At 37.9% G+C, this 22599-nt stretch overlaps 2 protein-coding genes across 2 annotated transcripts in view; both read right to left on the bottom strand.

Moving 5' to 3' along the window:
• LOC112047009 (hexokinase-2-like) overlaps nt 1–4116 on the bottom strand; it is a 37942-nt gene extending 33826 nt beyond the window's left edge. Inside the window, exon 1 of the mRNA XM_024083902.2 lies at nt 3687–4116. The gene's annotated coding sequence lies outside the window, so the exon portion shown is untranslated. The remainder of the gene's footprint in view (nt 1–3686) is intronic.
• Nucleotides 4117–7768: 3652 nt separating this feature from the next.
• LOC112047011 (zinc finger protein 79) lies at nt 7769–21870 on the bottom strand. The gene is made up of 12 exons (XM_024083906.2): nt 21649–21870; nt 21475–21578; nt 19433–19671; nt 18310–18449; nt 17083–17237; nt 16560–16644; nt 15747–15867; nt 15282–15411; nt 14116–14281; nt 13370–13575; nt 12402–12548; nt 7769–10208 (listed from the first exon to the last, which is right to left on the bottom strand). The coding sequence occupies exons 1-12, from the start codon at nt 21754–21756 to the stop codon at nt 10193–10195; spliced, it is 1617 nt and encodes a 538-aa protein (XP_023939674.2). The 5' UTR covers nt 21757–21870; the 3' UTR covers nt 7769–10192.
• Between the last annotated feature and the right edge of the window lie 729 nt (nt 21871–22599).

Genomic DNA, 22599 nt, shown 5'->3' with positions numbered 1-22599 from the left:
ATAGTCACCCTAACCCCGCAAATCCGCATTGGGGCAACGTGGTGGGTTTCAAGTTTTCAACTACATTTAGGGAGGGAGCCCAATATGATATAAGTTGTGACTAACAAACCCAATCAAGCTTTGATTTATAGTTACGCAACCAACCAATCGAAATAAAGCTGTTTGCGAAAAACAGAGTTTTTACTAACTAAAAATGTTAGTAGGGGTGTTCCTCAAGGGTCTATTTTAGGTCCACTTTTATTTATCTTATACTGTGCAGATATTACTGATAATATTAAGAATTGTAAGTACCATATATATGCTGACGATTTGCAGATCTATTATTCTTTTGAGCCACATGAATACAAATTGGCGGTTCAGAGAGTAAATGAGGATCTTCAACGGATAGCAGATTGGTCTAATAAACATTCGTTAGTCCTCAATCCCTGTAAATCGAAGCTTATATTTTTTGGTAATAAAGCACAGTTAGAGAAGATTCATTTTGAAACTGATAGTGTGACTCTGAAGGGAGTGAAATTGGATCGTGTATTTGAAGCTCGGAATTTAGGGCTGCTTATGGATTCTGGGCTAAGATACGATAACTATATAGCTGCGGTAGTACGTAATTGCTTTTACCGGTTAAAGATCTTGTACAAAATTCGTAATTACATCAGTCAAGAAGTACGTATTCACCTGGTGGAAAGCCTCATACTATCCAAATTAAATTATGCAGATGTAGTTTACGGGCCTCGTATCTTGGCCAGAACCAATAAGCTCATACAGCGGGTTCAAAATGCGTGTGCACGATACAGTTTCAGCATTCCTCCTCGAGCTCATGTCACTCCGTTTTTGAATAAGCACAATTTGCTAAAGATGAGGTCTAGGAGGAAAGTACATCTCGCTAGTATAGTTTTTGGTGTAATAAAGGATGGTAAGCCATTACACATAAGTCAGAAGCTTAACAGGATGTACCCGGACAGAGAGTCATTTAGATTCGCTCGTAAGCCTCTGAGTGTCCCTCGACATTGTTCAGCTGCTTTTAGGGGTAGTTTTAAATATGCCGCCACTCGCTGCTGGAATAATATTCCTCCGCCTATTCGTGATTCCAAAAGCAAATTTGCTTTTTGTAGAAAATTAAAAAAATATTTAATGGATCGACAAAAGGAATTTGAGGATTGTGCGGTTGAAATATCAATTTTATAGAGGAAAACACGATAATTAGGTGATACTTTGAAATTTTGATACAATAGTTATTAATTTAGTTCTTTATCTTGATTTTTTATTTATTATAGGTACATATATATTTTATACATTTAGTAATAAATACACTTCACATTATAAATTCATATATAAATCACACTATATATCTTTACATCTGTAGTTTAATTGGTACTTAATTATTATTTTTAAACATATTTGCTGCTTCTAATTGAATTTAATTCACTTGAATTTGTTCTCATTTTTATTTTCTTATGTTAGCTGTGGCGTCACACGGGTCTCAGCTGAAAATCAGCGCCGTGTGTTATGCTTGTATATAGTACACGGCATATGCTGAGCTGTACACCCTTTCTTTTTTAAGGGTTACAGACAGACATGCTGTTTTTAGTTAAGGATACTGTTTGTAACTTTTAAATTTGAATAAATTTATTTTCTTTCTTTCTTTTCTTTCTTTCTTTCTTACTCTCTTGTACATACTCGTATATACAATACAATGTAATGTCGTTGCATGTATAATAAATGACAAGCACACACACACATTCAGCTCGGTTCTATGTGTTATTTCTGTGTAACATATAAGTAGTAAACATAACTTCGTACATATTTTAGCTAAATATAAAACAGGTTTTATGTATAAATTATCTTAGCTGACATTACGACAGCGATTAGCATACACTGTTGACAACAGACAACGATACTATTACCAATACTTTAGATATTACGTCTATCAATTCGCGTAAATATATAGAAACTTAATCTCATTTGTCTGTCAGTGGAGAAAGCGCATAGAGCTGAAGCTTCAACCCTCAGTAGCTCAACGGTAAAGGGTCGGATTCACGCCGAGAGGTCATGGGTTCGAAGTGCGTACGCTAAATATTGTCGTTTTCACAACTAATTGAAGAGGAATGGAATTGAACGGAAATCTCTTTATACGACGAAAACGATTACAACAATGAAACATCGATTCTATAGAAACAGTTTTTATAAAGATCGTTGATCTTACAGGTCCCGATCTAATTCGTCTGAGTACCTACAAATAATCTCAACGATAACCATGCTTCAGGCTGGAACTGCAATACTACTTGATTGCTAGGTTATATTTCCCTGGCTCTGTCACAAAAACCTCTATTAGTATAGTTTAGCAAGTTCGTTGACATTCCCATGATGACAGCGCGAGTGTGAAATCGTGCGCGCGGGGCAGAAGCTGGAAGCGGGAAGCATCAGTTGTGGGTTTATCTGTCATCGCTACTCGCCTCCCGCAACCCGCAGTAGTCTTACGTATGAATTTGCCAAGCTATAATATTAATTCAAATATTAATTATACGCACAGACAAATGATCAGAATGTTATTACACTCACAGTACATCCCGCAGCCGCGCCTCTACAAATATTGGCCGATACAACGTACAAGCGACCGCGTCGGAATGCCGACTACATGTTGATGCTAATTTATTGCTTTTTTAAATGGCTGTTTAGTTACGTAGTCCGCGAGGTATAAGTCGACTACGTATAGCTCACTCTATGGTGCATGTGTCTTCTTTAAACGCGCAATTTCCATGTCAATTTACTCTAAACTTGCTTCATATTATTACTAGCGGACGCCCGCGACTTCGTCCGCGTGGATTTCAGTTTATCACAAATCCCGCAGGAACTGTAGTGAATTTTTTTAGAACTTTTAAAGGGGAACAATTCTGTCATACATGATTTTGAAACATTCTTCATTGGTGCTCCTATTAGTCTTAGCATGATACTATATAGCCTATAGCCTACCTTGATAAATGGGCTATCTAACACTGAAAGAATTGTTTTTAGATCGGACCAGTAGTTTCTGAGATTTTTTGTCAACATCGCTAATATTTACTAGACTATTTGTATTTACAAACCCGGTACTCTGTTCGCGTGGAATTTGGTTTATGAATTTTTGAAAAACGCGTGAAAATCAGTTCCTTATTTTAAGGTTTGGGCTCTTTGGGTTGCTAGTTTCCTCGCGATGTTTTTCCTTTACCGTTTAGAGACACGTGATATTGATTTTTTTAAATGCACACAACTGAAAAGTTGGAGGTGCATGCCCCGGACCGGATTCGAATCTACGCCCTCTAAATCGAAGGCAGAGGTCATATCCACTGGGCTATCACGACACTTATATTATACTTACTAATTATATACTTTTTAAAAAAAATATACTTAATATAATGCCAACATATTATTACGAGTATCTATATGTTCGTTATTAAATACATATACTTATCGGCAGGAGAAAAAAAAACTTTCAGCTTCTTGAAAAATATACCATAATATAAAAATATTAATATTAAAATTACTTTGTTTATACTGTTCTTCATTGACTAAAGTGAAAAGTAAGAATTTTCCAATAAAACTTTCTCCAGCTACTCATAAATACAGGCCACGCTACATTTTCCAGTTCGACGACTATTTCTGTATATTCATCTGCTGTTTTCCTAAAAACAAATATTTAAATAACTACTCACATGGTTTCAAGTGGCACAAAGTCGCACAACAAATCAACATAAACTTCAGAACACGAGCGAAACAAACACGTGCTGCTTCGACGACGTTTACGCGTACACTGATCTGGTGACTGAAGACTGAAGACTATTATGTATTAAGACTGAAGTCTGAAATACGAAGCGTATCTACAGCCGGCGGCCGCTGCGAGTCGACTGTACGCCATTGATAGCCCTTGACACACAAACGTTGGGCCAATGTTGAACCAAATCGCTCCACCAACAACTGGCCCAACGTCTAGCTAATGCGTTCCACCAACGGTTGGCCCAATGGTAATCAGCTGAGTGGAGGCCTGGCGCCACACCCGCGATTAAATCAGTCATTCAAGCCGCCACTGCCGGGTGCCCAAATATACAGTAGCACTCTTGCAAGCGAGTAACAATCATCAAGATGAGTGAGGCTGCTCAATCATAACTAATATTTATGATTTTTCGTTTAGGTAAATGTTTGTTACGTTAACTCAAGGACTACTCGACCAACTTTACAAACTCTTTCACTCTACATACTCGATAACTCGAACTAATTCGACTCTTCGAATTCGAGAAGCATAGACTATATTTTAAACCAGTATTACAATACGGAACGGGAATTACTCAGGTATTAAACTATATCTGCTGGTGCGTGATATTTATATTATGGTCGATTTTTTGGAGACGGGTAATGGTTAACGTAAAAAAACTCTTCACGAGATATGTATGTATATAGTAACATGTTAGAAGTATTATGTTCTAGGGGCGATGGGTTCTAACAACACGATTCCTACCGGGTTACCTTATAAAAATCCATACATACTTATTCATTATTATAATGTATTTTATACGGAATACGAAATAGATATTTAATATTCCAACATCATTTCTACAATCTGTACAATAAACGCCTTCGCGCAACTAAAAAGCAATACATATGAATAGCTCTATGAACATAAACGTATACTCGCCTGACGAATCAGATTTAAAAACACATGAACTGGTTACCTAATAGAAAATATTAGCCTTCGCTACTGTTATATTAACTGGCAATCAGCAATATAAACCGTTTATCATCATCACGAGATGTGTCTCGTGATGTTACCGGAGCCGAAATCACTGTGACGTCACGAGGCGACTGGCGAGTTCATTGACGTCACACACGGGGTCGCTCCACATATGGTTAAATATGTACCTACACTAATTAAATACTATTACAAATAGTAATTCGTAAGCCATCATCATCATTATCAAGTTATCAATCCATATTTGGCTCACTGCTGAGCTCGAGTCTCCTCATAAAATGAGAGGGATTAGGCCAATATTCCACCACGCTGGCCCAGTGCGGATTGGCAAACTTCACACACGCAGAGAATTAAGAAAATTCTCGGATTTGCAGGTTTCCTCACGATGTTTTCCTTCACCGTTTGAGACACGTGATATTTAATTTTTAAGAGTGACAGAAGTAAAGATAATTCCGACGATGTAAACCGTGCCATATCGCATTGGTTCACTGTTAACAACTTACTTTTAAATGCAAAGAAAACTAAATGTATTGAGTTTTCATTACCAAATGTTATAAAATTAGATAAGTCTATAATGATCAATGGTGAAACACTAGAAATAGAGAATTCCACAGTTTTCCTGGGAGTGACCTTGGATTCTAAACTTCAGTGGGGTGCTCATATAGAAAAACTGTCAGGTAAACTCAGCTCAGCTGCTTTTGCAGTGAGAAAAATAAGACAGTTTACTGATGTTGATACAGCTAGACTTGTTTATTTTGCGTACTTTCACAGCGTAATGTCTTACGGTATTTTGTTGTGGGGCAAGGCTGCTGATATACATTCTATATTTGTACTTCAAAAAAGAGCAATTCGAGCAATATATCAACTAAAATCACGCGAGTCCCTTCGTCAAAAGTTTAAAGAAATAGGCATTTTAACAGTAGCCTGTCAGTATATATATAACAGTATAGTTTATGTAAGACAAAATATTAATTTGTACAAACGAAAAGGAGATCTAAACCCACGTCTTACTAGACACGGGCATAAGTTAGTTATTTCTGCATATCGTCTCCAAAGAGTTAAAAAATCTTTTGTGGGTTTGGGTGTACTCTTCTATAACAAGATCCCCAAGACTGTGATGGACTTGCCAATGCACAACTTTAAGCAATGTGTTAAAAAACATTTACTTAGTCGAGGTTACTACACTATTGATGAGTTCCTTAACGACAAAGGTGCTTGGAGGCCATTGGATCAGCTTCCACCTTCACACAGGAAATAAAACTATAAGAAATTGTAATTTAATTGTTATCAAATGTAAATTGTAATACTGTATGACTTTTTTCAAAAGAGCAACTGTTGAGTTTCTTGCCGGTATCTTCTCAGCAGAACCTGCCTCCCGAACCGGTGGTAGAATCTTTACAAATAGTCAACTGACGTGTCAAAAGTGCTTGTAAACTGAGCCTACTTGAAATAAATGAATTTTGAATTTGAATTTGAATTAAAATGCACACAACTGAAAAGTTTGAGCCTTCAACTTTTCGAACCCACGCCCTCTGGAATTGGAGGCAGAGGTTATATCCACTGGGGTATAACCTCTGGGGTAATGTTTAAAGTTATTCTTAGCTACTCACCATCCGACAAGCCTACAACTACAAGCTTGCAGCAGTTTGACGTCTGATAAAACTGATCGTGTGTTGGTCGCGATCGGCATGATGTCATGCACATCACATGATCGCGACCAACACACGATCAGTTTTATTGACTGTCAAGCCGTTCGGTGGCACTATCGTTCACTATGCTAGGACACACTAAAAACAGAAAAATAAAATCTTTTTAACAAAAACATTAATCCGACTTCAAAATCACAAAACTAAAAAGCGAAAAATAACATCGTTATCGCTATATTCTGATCACTTTGAAGGCGGTGCCTACACAGTGGTCTACAGTGGTGCAAGTTAAGCCGATTAAATCATAAAGATCCAAAGACAGTTTTTTCCTGTGGTTCTTTCGGCTTTCATTAATACATTACTGGCTTGGCACCGCCTTCTAAGTTATGTAGCACATATGATGTTATTTGTCGCTTTTTATAGTTTTGTCATTTTGAAGTTAAGTGTTTTTGTTAAAAACATTTTATTTGTTAGTATGTTATGAATAACTTCCGAAAATACTGAACCGCTTTTATAATTACATCAATGAATTGCTATATATCAGCGAGTAACATATACCACGTTTTGACTCCGTATTACCACGGGAATGGAAACTAAATACGTGGATGAAACCGCGAGGTCTGCTAGTGTTGTTTAAGATATATCTAGGGTTTTGTATAATTAATTCTGAGAATTTCAATAAATCATGTTTTCATTTTACTAGAAAGATAAACAAAAGATAAACTTTGTTATGTTCGAATGTTATTACTAAAGAAAAGTGTTGTGATTACGTCGCGAATCAAAGCTATCTATCGTATGCAAGTACGGAGTACAACTACATAAGTACACACTACACAGGGTCACATCACTACACATGGCGATACAATTACTCTGCACTTTTAGTATCAAAGTCAACGATATTTTATACTAAAGATAGGACACTAAAACTGAGCCGAACCAATGTACATGATTTATTGTCTTAATTTCATTTAGTCGCTTATTAAACTACGAAACTTATTTAAACAAATAATACATAAATATTGTTTACAATGTCGAGTTGTGTGACGAAGGAGTAACATTTAGGCTATATTTAATGTTTATCCCCGTATTCCCCCAGGAATGGGAACTACGCGGGTGAAACCACGAGGTTTGTTAGTAATTATATTATTATATAATTACTAGCAGACGCTCGCGACTTCTTTTGCGTGAAACTCGATGTAAACTTTCAACTACCCCTACCCTACCCCTACCCTACGTTGAAATTTTTCCTGATTTTTTTTTGCTATAAACCTCACGGAGCCCGAGACCTTTCCAATGAATGCAAAACCGTGAAAATCGGTTCGTGCGTTCTGGAGTTAGGAAGGAAAACCCGACTTATTCTTATATAGTAGATATATTGAGGGATAATGAAGAGAAACTGCACCGACACTTTCAAAATTGGTTTATTTAACAATTTAACACAAGTCCCGCATACACTGCCCCATCGCTCAACACATTTGCTACATTGTTGTGTGCTTGTCACTGTAAAGTGTGTGTATGTCGCATATCGGGTTGTATTGGCCAGCCAACATGGCGCCCGGGCCGTTTATTAAACGCCGTAATTCAATAATATTGCAAAAATACAAGTTAAAACACCAATCGTACCGTTTAACAACATGGCTGAATATCACTACAGTTCGTTTCGTGTAGGATGGTGCGGGTGACAGTTCCTTTCACTCTTGAAAGTTGGCCGCGATTCACGTTATTAGTGCTTATTATGAACGTCATACTGGCGACTGTCACTATACCCATGGTATATGAAAAATAAAATTTTAATAAAAAAAATACAACCGATCTCAAAGCCTACAAACGTACCCACTAAACGAAAGTGAAAATTAACATGATAATATTATTATGTTCTACCTGCTGATCAGTTTGAAGGTGGTGCCAAGCAGTGAATATCACAAAGTTTTAGATTTTGCAGACAGTGCTGTTTCATGTGGTCTCGTCAAAAACGACTTAAATTAACATAACTACAACTCGGCGTCTTCGAGTAATCATGTGTACATGCATAAAAAAATACCGATCAAATTGAAAACCTCCTCATTTTTGAAGTCGGTTAATTATATGTGGTTATTTATGAATTTTGACGTTTAATGAGGGTTACCATGAGTTTATAAATGACACACAAGAAAATAGGATTGTTAGACCTTAGCTCTGATCTGTCATCTTCAAAAGGTTGACTTTCGATAAGCCAGGTCGTTAAACGATTCTAGTTCAATTTACTTTCGGCCTACACTTTCATTCTATGCCGGGGTTTAATAAACGGCCTAGGCGATCTATTAGCTGGTGATTTCAACCCGATGGTTGCAACATGTATACCTTAAATCATATTATTGAATAAATTACTATTTAGTTTGTTCAGGTGTAGCACAAGACTCTTGAAGTCGTCGGGAACAGTGTTTACTTTGATATGAACAAAGAATCATTCATTTATTTTGAGTATAAACCGACACGACAAAACACCTGCGTTTCACTTCAAAACCAGATATTTACTTAAATAAGTTATAATAATTCATTCTTCCACAAAGTAAAATTATTATTCAATTATTTTAATATATTTACAATTATCGATAAAACATAATATATTTTATTATTTGCATTACATTTTGCGTTTGATGTATAAATCATAAAAGAGCTCAGACTAATTACATATGGACCAGTCTCGCACCCAAATTCACGAACAAAAATTGACATTTTTAAAAGAAAACGAGCTTCGCTTTAACCATTTTTTACACTACACAAAAAGGAATTTTTACGTTTTACGGAACTCTTTAACCGACGAACACGATAACAACTATGAAACTTCGATACTATAGAGACAGTTTTTATAATCGCATTAGATCGTTGATCATATACTTTGACAGAAAAATAACGTCTAGCGAGGTCCATATGTAATTAGTCCGAGCTAATAATTATGGAGTTCTATCGAGCGCTTCCTAATTTTTCTTTTTAAACAAATCACACGTTTTACTACGAAAACGTTTAACGATTATATTAATTTATTGTAAAACACGGCTAAAACTCACGTGATACAACTGATCGTGCTGCGTTGTAAGAACCAGCTCATGACGAAGGGTTCGAAACTAGTCAGGTATACTCCGACGTTGCAACACGTGAGTTTTAGCTGTGTTTTATAAAATAATATGAATAAACTTTCGATAATTTAAATTTCTTAAATAGTTAAAGGAGCAGTTAGAAGTAATCGTAAATATAACCGCGATAGCATGAACCGTAGCATCGTGGTGGTACGTCAAGTCTTCAATGATTTATACACAAACACTATGGAGCTACTCGCGGCTCCGTTTGCCGACACAATAAATACAAACAAAATGTATCACAAGTTGAGGCACTTCAATTATCAGCTACTTTATGGTATTACGTGACAGGTGTCGGGTACTCTAACGTCAGCAGTTCGCCATGATTTCTTACTGCGAATATAATACAATATGACGTTTAGATCACTCCTGGGTAGCACATGATTTAAAGTATGCGAAGTTTCGAGTCTGCTACGATCACGAGGCGTATTTTAACGTGACGGGTAGCAGAAACAGTGATTGTACCATCATTTTGCGGTAGAGGAAACACCTCGACAAGACTGAAATTCAGTAGCCTATTTTATTAAATTTTATTTAAATAATCACTTTTATATAACATTTCGTGCGCAATAAATTCGAGTACAGTGTGAATCACTTAACGTCTACTCGAAGTCGTTCCCGTGTTGACAGTGTGACATCCAGAAGTGACGTGTGACAGGCGTGTTGTGACGTGTGACACTTGTGACGTGGCTGTGCGGTGACGTCACGCGCTGTTACCGCGAACTGAGTCTGAAATTACATAAAATCATATGTTTATCTCCAAAAATATTAACATATCTTTTTGTCTAGATACTCTATCCCCTAAAATATTCCACTAAAATGGTGATAAACCACAAACACGTAGTCTATCGAAGCACCTATGATATAAAATTAGTAATAATAGTAGTGTAGAAATTATTTTTAGACGTTTTCAAGCTCTGTAAACGTCTAAACGTGTTTCTCTCCGTAAAAACCATCCTCGTTCTTTAAGGAATATTCTAAAAAAAATTGCGATATCGATTGAACAATCTAGTAGAATGCTAATGAACAATTTAAGACCATTTAAAAAAAAAGTGTGAACTACCCTATTGAGTGACGTCAGGGCAGTGTAGGGTAGGAGTAGGGAATCAGTGCGCAAAGTCAAAGCTCAGCTAGCTACCTTAGTCCGCTAGTTATAGTTTTGTAATCTATACTAATATTATAATAAAGAGTTTGTTTGAACGCGCCAATCTCAGGAACTAGTTATTCCGATTAGGAATTCAAGGATTAGGATTCAGGAAGAAAATGATTCTTTCAGTGTTAGATAGCCCATTTATCAAGGAAGGTTATAGGCTATATATTATCTCCGTATTCCTCCTACAGGAAAGGGAACCACGCGGCGTCAGCTAGTTACTATATCCTTAGGTTAGAGGGTATTTGAACAAATAACTCTCCATAATTCGTGCAGTTAGATGTTCTCGGCTTCTATATAATTCAATTCAATTCAAGTCAATTTATTTATTTGCAATTGTATAGTTAGGTACATTAGCTGGTATACAATAAATGTTGAAGTAGATGCATTATACAATTCGCCATATACTGGCATGCAAATTTCTTAAAACACTACACACAAAATAAAAACACTACAGACAAAATAAGTATAATAAAATTTAAATTAGTTTTTAACAATATCTTATGCGCAGTATTTATATAATTCCAAATGTCTTATTCTCTAAAGTGTCAATGAATTATGTCAAAGTTATTAAAAAATGTCAATTAAATAATCTTTTATAGAATAGTAACATTTCTTGAGCAGTAATTCTTTGATTTTATTCTTAAATACGGCAGCACTCAAGTTTCTGTCGGCTAACGCTGGAGGCAGTTTATTGTACAATTTAGGTGCCATGTGAAATATGCTATTATTATATAATGATGTTTTATGCCATGTATAACAGATTTTATTTTTCCTACGTTCACTATCTGAATATTGAAACAATTGACTATTCGTTTTCATAAAAACTAGTACCTCAATAATATATAGGCATGGGCAAGTCATAATTTTAAATTTTTCAAAATATGGTTTACATGAAACTGTAGGACTTAAATGACAAATGGATCTAATACACTTCTTTTGTGCCTTGAAAACTTTATCACGGTCAAATGAATTTCCCCAGAATATGATACCGTAGCGTATATTTGCTGTAACATATGCATTAAAAACAATTAACACAGCTGACTGATTCACTACTTTTGAGAGCATATACAGAGCAAATGAAAATCTATTCAATTTTGTACACAAGTCTTCAATATGGGTACTCCAATTCAGGCAGTCATCTATATAAAGACCTAAAAACTTTGTGCTTGTAGTCTCTGCTATATTTTCCCCCAAGTAATTTATATTCAATGTCAATTTATTATATTTATTTCCAAATGTCATTATTTTAGTCTTGTCAAGATTTATAATTAGATTATTTACTGTCAACCAATGAATAATATTTATAATTGTATTATTTATGTCATTTAAAAAATAATAAAACTGCGATCGCGGTACAAGCTAGAACATTCGTTACCTAACCGTCAGTGTTCAGTGCTATTTCTCGTGATTTAAATTCAGTGTTTATTTTAGAGCTTGTTTAATTTTGGTTTCATTTTGATGAATTTGTTAATAAATTGTCCTGATAATAGTTGTGAATTATAATTTTGTCCACATGGCTGTTGTTATTTTCAACCCACGACTGAGCAATCTATACTAATATTATAAAGCTGAAGAGTTTGTTTGTTTGCTTGTACGCGCTAATATCAGGAACTACTGGTCCGATTTGAAAAATCATTTCAGTGTTAGATGGCACATTTATCGAGGAAGGCTATAGGCTATATATTATACCAGTATTCCTACAGGAACAGGAATCACGCAGGCGAAACCGCGCGGCGTCAGCTAGTACAAATATAATATGTGTAGTGCACCTGTGTGCGCGCACGAGCGGCGGCGGCGGCGGCGGCGGCGGCGGCAGCGACACGCACGCCGTCTTGAGGTGCATGGACAGCAGCCCCTTGGCCACGAACCCGCGCCCGCACAGCCCGCACGAGTAGGGCCGCGCGCCGCTGTGGTACCTGCCGCACACACAACATCAACATCCGGCTCGAAGGACCAAAAATATATGCGAAAACCAATGTCTTCAAAATAAATAATAGGTTGGGAAAAAAATAATCCATTTTTAAGACTTTCTTTAACATGGTTCCTTAATCTGTTGGCGTTTTAAGGGTAGCTTTACAATGTCTCTTTCATAAGTCTTGGTCCCTACTGGCAAAAGACTCTAATGGTGGATTTTCTTAGTCTGCTTTCGATGCAAATTCTTTTTTCACTAAGAAATTTCTGCAATGCAAGAAAAAGGTGGTAATCTATATGATAAATGCATCAAAACTTTCCCACCAAGCTCACAAAGCATTTGCCGAGTCACTAAGTCGTGTGTGGAATGGTGTAGTCCTCATGGAAAACAGTGTAAACACCGTCACGCTGCTAGTCGCGTGTAATAATGTTTTGTGTTGTAATTAATGATCATAAATTGTTTAATGTGGGTACAGAGAACATGTGGGGCAGGGCAGGTGTAACACTGACCTCCCCTGCCCGACATGTTCTCCAATACATTCTAAAGAAATCCCTTAAACCAGTGTTTCCCATTACCAAAAAAAAATACCGGATCGCAACATTATGGAGGCAATGCTAGAGGAGACTTAAAAAAAGTACTAGAAGATGGTCGATTTTATTTACGTTTACAATAATAATCGCTCAACGGGCGAATTGTAGATATTATGGGTCCAAAAACGAAGGGGTCACGAAGGAGGAGTATGAAATTTACCGGCTCACAGTTAATAAAGTTTGCCTTAAGCCTACACCCAAGTCCCAAGTCCTGGGAGCTGTGCGAGTTGGTCACCTCTCGTGGATGACGAGCGTGGAGCGCTGCGAGAAGGCCTTGCCGCAGTGCGAGCACACGTGCGGCTTCTCGCCCGAGTGCACGCGCTCGTGCAGCGTGAGGTTGCACTTCTTCACGAAGCCCTTCCCGCACGTGCGGCACTCGTGCGGCTTGTAGCCCGAGTGGATGCGCAGGTGGAACTTCAGGTGCTCGCGCGACGACAGCGCCTGCGGACATCATCGTTGACGATGTATGGTTACTGTTCGCCATTCATGCAATGCTTAGAAATCGATTTTAAAGAAATCGGTGCAGGAATAGGAAATTTCAAAATGGCGGTCTTTGTTTAATTCTTACTTTAGAATCGCCATTCATGCCATGTCCAAATATCAATTTTGAACGAAATCTGTGCAGGAATAAGATATTTCAAAATGGCCTTTGTTTAACAACAACTTACCCGCATGTCAAACACGTGCGTTAATGGCGAATTTTGCTAATTCAATGTAAACTGCAAGAACTTCGTTTCAATAGAAATAAAAGGCTAGTCTTAATTAACTACGCCTACAAATCATTAAGCCCCAACTCGAGTCTAAAAAAGGGCTCGAGACTTTTTTACGACCCGAGTCTTTTTAAAAGGCCATTCCATTCGCCGAGCTCTAAAAAAAAATCCGAGTCCTAAACATCAAGGCAAAGGGCTCAAGTCTTTAGGAACACTAATTGCAATACTCGTATATGAAAATGAACTCTATAAGGGTGTGATAAGGGTGCACCTTGCCGCACACGCTGCACAGGAAGTTGCGCTCGCCCGAGTGCACGCGCAGGTGGCGCCGCAGCGAGTTGGCGTGCGCGAACGAGCGCTGGCACAGCGCGCAGCGCAGCCGCAGCGCGCGCGCCGCCGCCTCGGGGTGCGCGCGCGTGCGGTGCGACAGCAGGCAGCTGCACAACAAACGGCCTCTGAACGTGCTGACACACTTGAGCGTTCGCTTGTGATGAGCAGTCGTGCGAATGTTACATCACAGAAAAATACGAGAACATTTTAGTAACCATTCTGTCGAGCATTCTAGCGAGTAGATTTTCAGCACTGCCTGACATCGTTCGCTAGAATTATCAAGATGTTCGAAACAATACTTGGCTCGCCTCGTTGTTTAGTTCGACAAATATAAAAACGACGAATGCTTGATGTTCTATTACAAATGAATGCTCAAGTCTATTAACACCTTCAGACTCAGAGCTCAACCTCTTTGTCTATATGGTACCATACAGAGCTTTTACAGCGTTAGACTTGCTAGGGAGGCTGATAAATTGAAAATGAAACTATAAGTTAAGTAAAAGTATAAGCAAGACTATTCTTGATGAATCTCGAGAACAATTTGTAGTGCGAGTCAACAGTAAGTGACGAGACATTTGGCTCAATTAACAATGACAATACCAAAGATCATTGGCACCATAATTGTTTCATAATAAAGACGCCTGCCTTCTCCATGAAGAAAGAATCATTTGATCTAATTCCTTTTTCACCTTTCTATAATAGAACTGCCAGGCATCGCAGTAATCTATACCGTTACGTTGTAGATAACCGTTAGACGCGCACTAAGCGATTTCGTTTTGCACAGATATGGAATGTCGTTGGAAATGGGATTAGGGTTTCCCTTCCACCTACAACATGATTACTTTCAAGACAACAGAATATTTTCTAGGCAAGTGCCACCATTGATTCACCATAGGCTACATCATTGCTTGCTGGAGGCTCGAGATGGTTTTGTTTGAAAGTCCATGCAAGAGGTCTTTGTCCAGCAATGGACGTCCATCGCCTATTAATGATGGTGACATTATTGCTTACCAGCGTGATTTGAGTAAAGCATTTGCACAAATCAATATTAAAAAAAGCACGTTTGGGTTTGGCCCCTGTACTAAATAAGTCGGTACTCTCACTCACCGCATGTACACGAATCCCTCGGGGCACACGTCGCAGGCGAAGCGCTTCTGCGCGTCTGCGCCCGCGCCCGATCCCGCCTCCTCCGCGCCCTCCGCCTCCGCGCGCAGCTCCTCCGCCGAGTGCGTCAGCCCTGCAACACCGGCACCACTGAGCTGAGATGTCTACAAGCGTCAAGGATGTCTTGCTTTCAAAGAAGTGAGTGAATGGGCAATTTATGGCAAACACATCCTTATCAAGACGTCATTTGCTTATAATGTTTCATTGCAATGGCTAAATTACGATGTACACAAAAGAGAGAAACCCAAGTATAGCGTCAAGCTAATTTTCTGCTACGTACCGGCGTCTTTAAAGCAAGAGCAGATAGACGTCCTCTAGGCACACCCCAATTTAAACAGCAGCCCACTAGCTAAATAGAATGAAGTATGACATGAGATTTAGTGTGACACTACATCACACTACACTGACCGTGCTTGAGGATCTGGTGGTGGTCGCGGAAGGCGCGGAAGCACACGGCGCAGTGGTAGGGGCGCACGTCGCGCGCGAAATGCCGCCGCCAGTGCTCCGCCCACTGCGACGCGGGCACCACCTGCGTCACACACCTCATCATAATTGAGCGACACCTAAACCCTAACCCACTTTAAAGCAGCAGAATTCCCAGCAAAGAAGTATCAAGACTATTCATCATCATATCAGCCGATGGACGTCCACTGCAGGACATAGGCCTTTTGTAGACATTTCCAAACATCACGATCTTAAGCCGCATCCAGCGGCGACTCGTTGAGCTATGTGGGTGACTTTGGATTTACTGCAGATCTCTTCATATCCGATTCGATCACGCAGATACTCGGAGCATAGCTCGTTATATCACCCGCTATGTAACTCTGAGCCTTCTTATAAGGCTCATAGTTAACCTACTGCTTTTCACTACCCTCGACAGGAGTATACAAGTGGGTGCCATATACACTGACTTTTGTAAAGCCTTCGACAATGTAGATCACGTACTCCTAATGCAAAAGATCCCCTATAACGGAATTTGGGGAAATCGCCTACGGTGGTTTGCATCATATGTCACATGCAGAAGGCAACGAATGTTGCGAATGGGTTTAAGTCTAACTGTGTATACGTAACATCTGGCGTGCCACAGGGCTCTAGGTCCCCTACTCTTTGTACTTTACATAAAGGATATACATACCTGCTTTAAACATACCAACTTTCTGCTAAACGCTGATGAATGAATTATTTAAGACCATCTAAAAAAAAGTGTCAACTAGTGTATACCTTCTGGCAGCGCAGACAGCGCGGCGGCTCCCCGAGCGCGGGCGGCGGCGCCAGCTCGGCCGCCTCCGCCTTGCGCGCGTGCGTCCTGCAACACGTTGGGGATTGACTGCACGACGGGCGAGCGAGCTTTTACACTACTTCTTAGTATTCAGCTTTAATAAACCGTCGATTAAACCCAATTGTCCCACATAAATTATTTTCAAACAAACTAAGCGTATAGTAGAGCTTACTGTGCCGTGGGAGACTATCATTCCGAAGGACCACAGTATAAAAATTAATAAACATATGACCTAACAAACCGTTTAAATCATTAAGTTTTAGGATTTTCAGACAGTTCTTTTCCGTGATTCTTTCAAAAACGGCTTTAATTAATGCGCCACTGGCTTGGCACCGCCTTCAAAGTGATCAGAAGCACATATGGTGTTATTTTTTGCGTTTTAGTTTATTTTTGGGATATAGTTAGTTTTTATTTTAATATGTTTGTTGATAAACATAGTTTGTCTTCAGTACACAGTGCACGTACTGGTAGTGCAGCAGCAGCGCGGCGCGCGAGTCGCACTCCTCGAAGCACATGCAGCAGCAGTAGTCCTGCGCCAGGCGCCGCGCGTCCAGCTCCTCCGCCTCCTGCTTCACCAGCACTTCCTTGAAGCCGTTGCTGGCCAGCACGTTCTTGATGTCCTGCAATCATAACAGACCTAATGACAGGGCACTGTTTACTGAATAAACACCTATCGGCCGCGCGCGCCGCCTCCAGCCGCGCGCACACTACGCTCGCCGCGCCCGCCGCTGCAGCCAGGGGGGAATCAGTCCAGGGGGGAAGAACTCCGACTCTCCCTCGCACTTTACCATCGCTTCTTTCACGTGATCACCACCACAGCCTTCATTAGGCGCTCACAAGTGGATTCACTCAGGTGAAGGCGTTTTGAAAACATTCTTTTTTTAGTGCAAGCTAATAATTTCCAAAACTATTAAAGTCAACCTAAAGAGAGTCCACCAGTCAGTCAATAACAGAAGAGTTCTTTGTCAAATACTACCGCATTATTATTTATGCCGCCGAGTTTCTATTCTTTAGCGAAATCTTAAAGTGTTATCTTTATTTTTGGAAAGAAACAATATTATTTTCCGATTGAAAGAAAAAATATTAATTTCCGAAAATGCCGATTGGCAAAGAGATCAACAGAAAATAAGCAAATCGCAAATACTAGAATAAGTTTTTTTTTTAAGTTTTATCTTTGATTTAAAACAATCTTAGTCCATTCATACTCTTCAACACTCTCATCTCCAATGCATTTATTTTATTTTAATTTTAAATGGTTGAAGTTACACAAAAATTTTGTATGACCTATTCCTCTTTAAGAGTTTAGCAAGAGAATACGATTATCTTTTAGGATTGACTCATTATTATCTTTTTGGAGTTTAATCCATAAGAATCGAGAAAAAAATATGGGCAGTAAAATTCGTTGAATGAATGACAACGTTACGTTTTTTGTGCGCAACCTATTCTGCGCGCCTTTCACCGTGCGCTGCGTACGTCGCGGCCTGCTGCTCCTCGGTTGCGCACCTTTCACTGAGTACGCGTAGGTATTGAGACGTACATAGTGTATGCTGCGGAGCAACATACACCTACTTAGACAGTCGATCTGAAAGAGTAAACTTCATCCGTGCGTCGGAGCTGACACACACTTTTTTATTTTTTATGGTAACCAAGGGTTTGTACACAAAGTCGGAGGCGTTTGCTAGTAATACATACATCAGCTCCCAGGTCCCAGTTGACATGCTGTTCTTTCTTCTTCCTGCTCTTCTTCTGTTTGACGTCCCCATTCCTTGCATCAGGCTTTTTTGTTCTTTTCTTTTTTTTTAATTCGATGAGCAACTCATCTTCACTGTTTTCTGAAAAGTGAAACATTTTTCATCAGAAACCACATAGGCGTTCTTTTGTGGAAGATAATTTTCAACAGTAAAACATAGGTCAAATGTTTTTGGTTCTATAACAACACTCAAGGACCCAAGGACTTCGCCTTGACTTCTGTGCACTTCTTCCCTATCCTTACTTTACACTACCCTACTTCTACCCTACCCCTACCTAGCCCTGAATTCATTTGTTACAAAAAATGTGATAAATGACGAACCGCTTGACCGATTTTGTGCAAACATCACATAAACTACCTACTAATTAGTTCAAACAAAGACCTGGGACCTCACTGGGTAACGACAAGTGACAGTGCAGTGATCTTGATCCATTGCTCTAGGTCTCTTACCTGCCACCAGTCCTAAACAGTTAATTCATGTCATTAATAAATATTATGACCCTAGGCCAAGGAATACAGTTAAGCATAATTCGGCAATTTACTAGGTTGCCCAATGTTGGTAGGATGGAAAATTGTTGTTCCATAGTAGCAATAGTAAATACCACTCAATGTCATGTTCATGAAAAATAATATGCTACCTTCTTATCACTTTGAAGGCGGTGCCAAGCCAATGGCGTAATAATTAAAGCCGTTTCTGAAAGAACCGGAAATAACTGTTTGAAAATCCTAAATATTCATGATTCAAACGGCTTGAGTTTTTGAAGTTGGTTGAATTTTGGTTTTGTGCTCTAAATTATATTTTTCTGTTTTTGATGTTCTAGCATAAGTAACGAAAGCGCCACAGTACGGGCAATTACGTTATTCTCATTTTAACACAAAATTACTGAACCGATTTTCATGAAAATTAAATAATTTAAAATTTAAATCAAACAAAAACAAATTTTTTAATTTGGTTAAAAAATGACGAAATGAACAAACATTAAAAAAAACACGCGTCAAATTGAGAACCTCCTCTTTTTTTTTTAAGTCGGTTGAATAGAGCTAGTAAATATATAAATCAATAACCTGAAGGCAAATCTTGTGAAGCAAAATCATCAGAATCGTAATCCTCTTTCTTTATCACACTGTGTACGGGAAAACTCTCCGGTTCGTGTTTGATCTCTCTCGCTGTGCTGTCTGTCTGTGTACTCTTCTCCTGCTGTAAGTAGTGTGGTGTCAGCAACTCTGAGTCCGTGTCTTGCTTAATGACTGTCAGATCTACTGAGTTGTTGACAGGAATGTTTCCTAATAATAGCGTCTTTAATCTGAAACAGAAACAAATAGAACTAAATTATCAACAGTACTTTATCTATTAGAGAGCCATAGTAGCCCAGTGGATATGACCTCTGCCTCCGATTCCGCAGGGTGTACAATCGAACTCAGGACCTCCATAGCTTGTAAATCTACCGCACACACCACTGCGCCACAAAGGACGTAAAATATTATAAAGAGGTAAAGTTTTAAATAATTGTAGTCTTTGGATCTACTACACTGATTTTGAAAAATCTTTTGCCACTAGAAAGCTATACATTTTATCCCCATATTTTCAGGGAAATGGGAAGCTTGCAGTGAAACTGCAGGAATCAGGAAGTTATTTATAATTAAAAGGATAGAGTCACAAGTTGGTGGTGTTGGGCCTCCGAAAACATGTTAAGCCATAGCTCCTAGTCATTACCATAACTGATTGTTCAACCATAGTATAAGAGAGAGATGAATATTTATTATTTTAAGAATTTAAACTATTTTGAGTGTTATTCATATTAATTTTTTATGAAATACAGCTAAAACTTACGTGCTACAACTTAGTATTAGCCTTAGTCAGTTTGGATTGTGCCATGTTGCAAGAACCAGCTCATGACTAAGGGTTTATAGTCTGCCAAACTAGTTGGGCATACTCCGACATTGCATTACGTGAGTCTTAGCTGTGCTTCATAATATTAATTGATTATGAAACACAGCTAAAACTCACGTGATATTAGCGTGCTTCATAATAAATTATTATCTAAGCATTCCATGGAGTCACCGACCAGAGCCCTGGACCTTGTGACCAATGGACAGATGTAGGTTTAAAGAATTCCTTGACACCCTGCCAAGCAAATTTGGAAAGATCCTACAGTAGCTTTGGAAACCTGATAATGATGACAATAATGATGACGATGCATACCCAAACATATCACAGAAACAAGTAATTTAAATGTATTTGTTACACCATTCAAAAGTTTCTAATAGGAAAAAGCAAACATACTCCAAACAAATTCCTAGAAGAAAAACAATAAGATTCTCTCCCTATTAAAACACCCAGACAATGAAAGATTTTGACAAGTAAAATGGATGTAACTGTATAACCAACGTATTATATGATAATAGTAAAAAGCTGATACTGTGAGAACTGATGTTACTGCCAATTAACTCTCAATTTCAGTTGACAACAACCCTTTCAAAAGTCTTGCTTGTCTTTATCTTTAGCTTAAGAATTTATCTATACAAAATCAGTTACAGTTAAAAAGAAATTAAATCAAAAGCAATAGCCACTTAAAGTTAGCACAAATTAATTAAAAACTGGGTTCTATTGTAATAATTATATAATAACTGTTCAAATCAGTATTAAATTTATGACATGTATTTTTCATGTAACAGAAATTTTACTTAAATGAATGAATAAATCAATATTATCAAAGTAAAAAAATATGATCAAAGTTTACAATTTTACCTTGACTTTAGTTTACCTTATACATTTATTGTACTAATTCAGCATACATTTCCATATGAATACATGATTGCATTCAATTTCAATATTTGGCTGCATAATTATACCTCATTAATATTAAACCTGTATTATCATATAATTATCTTCATGTAGTGGAGATACTTTTCATAATGTTATACTAAGAATACATTTGTATCTAACCATTAACCATACACAAGTAATGTTATTACAGCAAATAAAAAACTAATTCTGTTGAAGATAACACTGCCAACAAAGCTGTGTATGTATCAGTTTGTTGTTTCTATGAATGTATGAAATATATTATCATGTTTAATGCAATAAATCACGCGCGAAGCGGTACCTGTTTTGAACTTCAATAGTTTCGTTACAGAACTGGTAAAAATCATTCACTTTGCAGCTGCACCGGTCGCAAATCTTCTGGGGAAGCTGGTCGTTCTTGAATACCTGCCGAAAACCAACCATTAAACGAAATATCACACGTTAATTAATGTTTTGAATACGAAACTCTTCTTACCTTAATTGGCAAGTACAGAGACATTTTTATAAACAGAGCGTTCTCATCGTCAAATATATAGTTATTAACGAACTTTGTGGAACAGCAGAGACGACAAATATCGTCCATTTTCTAAAAAATATCACAAGAATAAAATTAAATTTATGTTTTTAAATAAACCCATCCACGATGTTTATTCTCTGTCTGTCCATGAAAAGTGACAGGTCGGCCATTTGTCAAAGAATAATAATGTATTTTTAATTTGTCTGTGGCAAGTCAATGTTGCCAGATATTTTCTGAAAATGTGAGAATTATGAGAGACCCAAAGTTTAGTGAATATTATTTCCTAAATATAGACATACATAGCAATATTACCAGACTAGAGAGTGGGTGGAGAAGGCAGGCGCGACAGGTCTGCGCCAAACTTTTGATTAATGAACACAACGTTTGTAAAGTTAACTTACTCCAGTTAAATTGCAAATATTCAAAACATTGTAAACTTGACTTTGATGTTTAGAATTCTTTAATTAATATTTAAATGTTTAAATTAAGAATACCTATTGTTTTAATTTATTTAAGAGTAGGTAGGTAAGCAACAAGCCCATATGTTTTACCTTGTTTAATGAATTCTAACTCAACAAATGTGTAATGGTTACAGTCGTGCTTAATGCATATTCATCATTACGACGAACACATTGCAAGTCTCGACGCCTCGAACACGCAAAATATTATGTCACCTGATTTTAAACTGTATTTACTGATCCTAATCCTCTAAATAAGTACCTAATGAATACAGATATTTACGGTATCTATATTTATTTATTTCATATAAATCAGAATTTAAAACTTATAATGAACCCCCATATATATATTAATTCAATATAATTATCACAATCATTCAATCTTTCAAAGAATTACTTAATTTAGAAGGTAAAATGTTCCAAAAGTGTGTTTTTTGTTGTAATATCGCTT

Source organism: Bicyclus anynana, chromosome 25 (assembly GCF_947172395.1).
Source record: "Bicyclus anynana chromosome 25, ilBicAnyn1.1, whole genome shotgun sequence".
Classification (NCBI taxonomy): Eukaryota; Metazoa; Arthropoda; class Insecta; order Lepidoptera; family Nymphalidae; genus Bicyclus; species Bicyclus anynana.
This window is presented reverse-complemented; position numbering and strand designations above follow the sequence as displayed.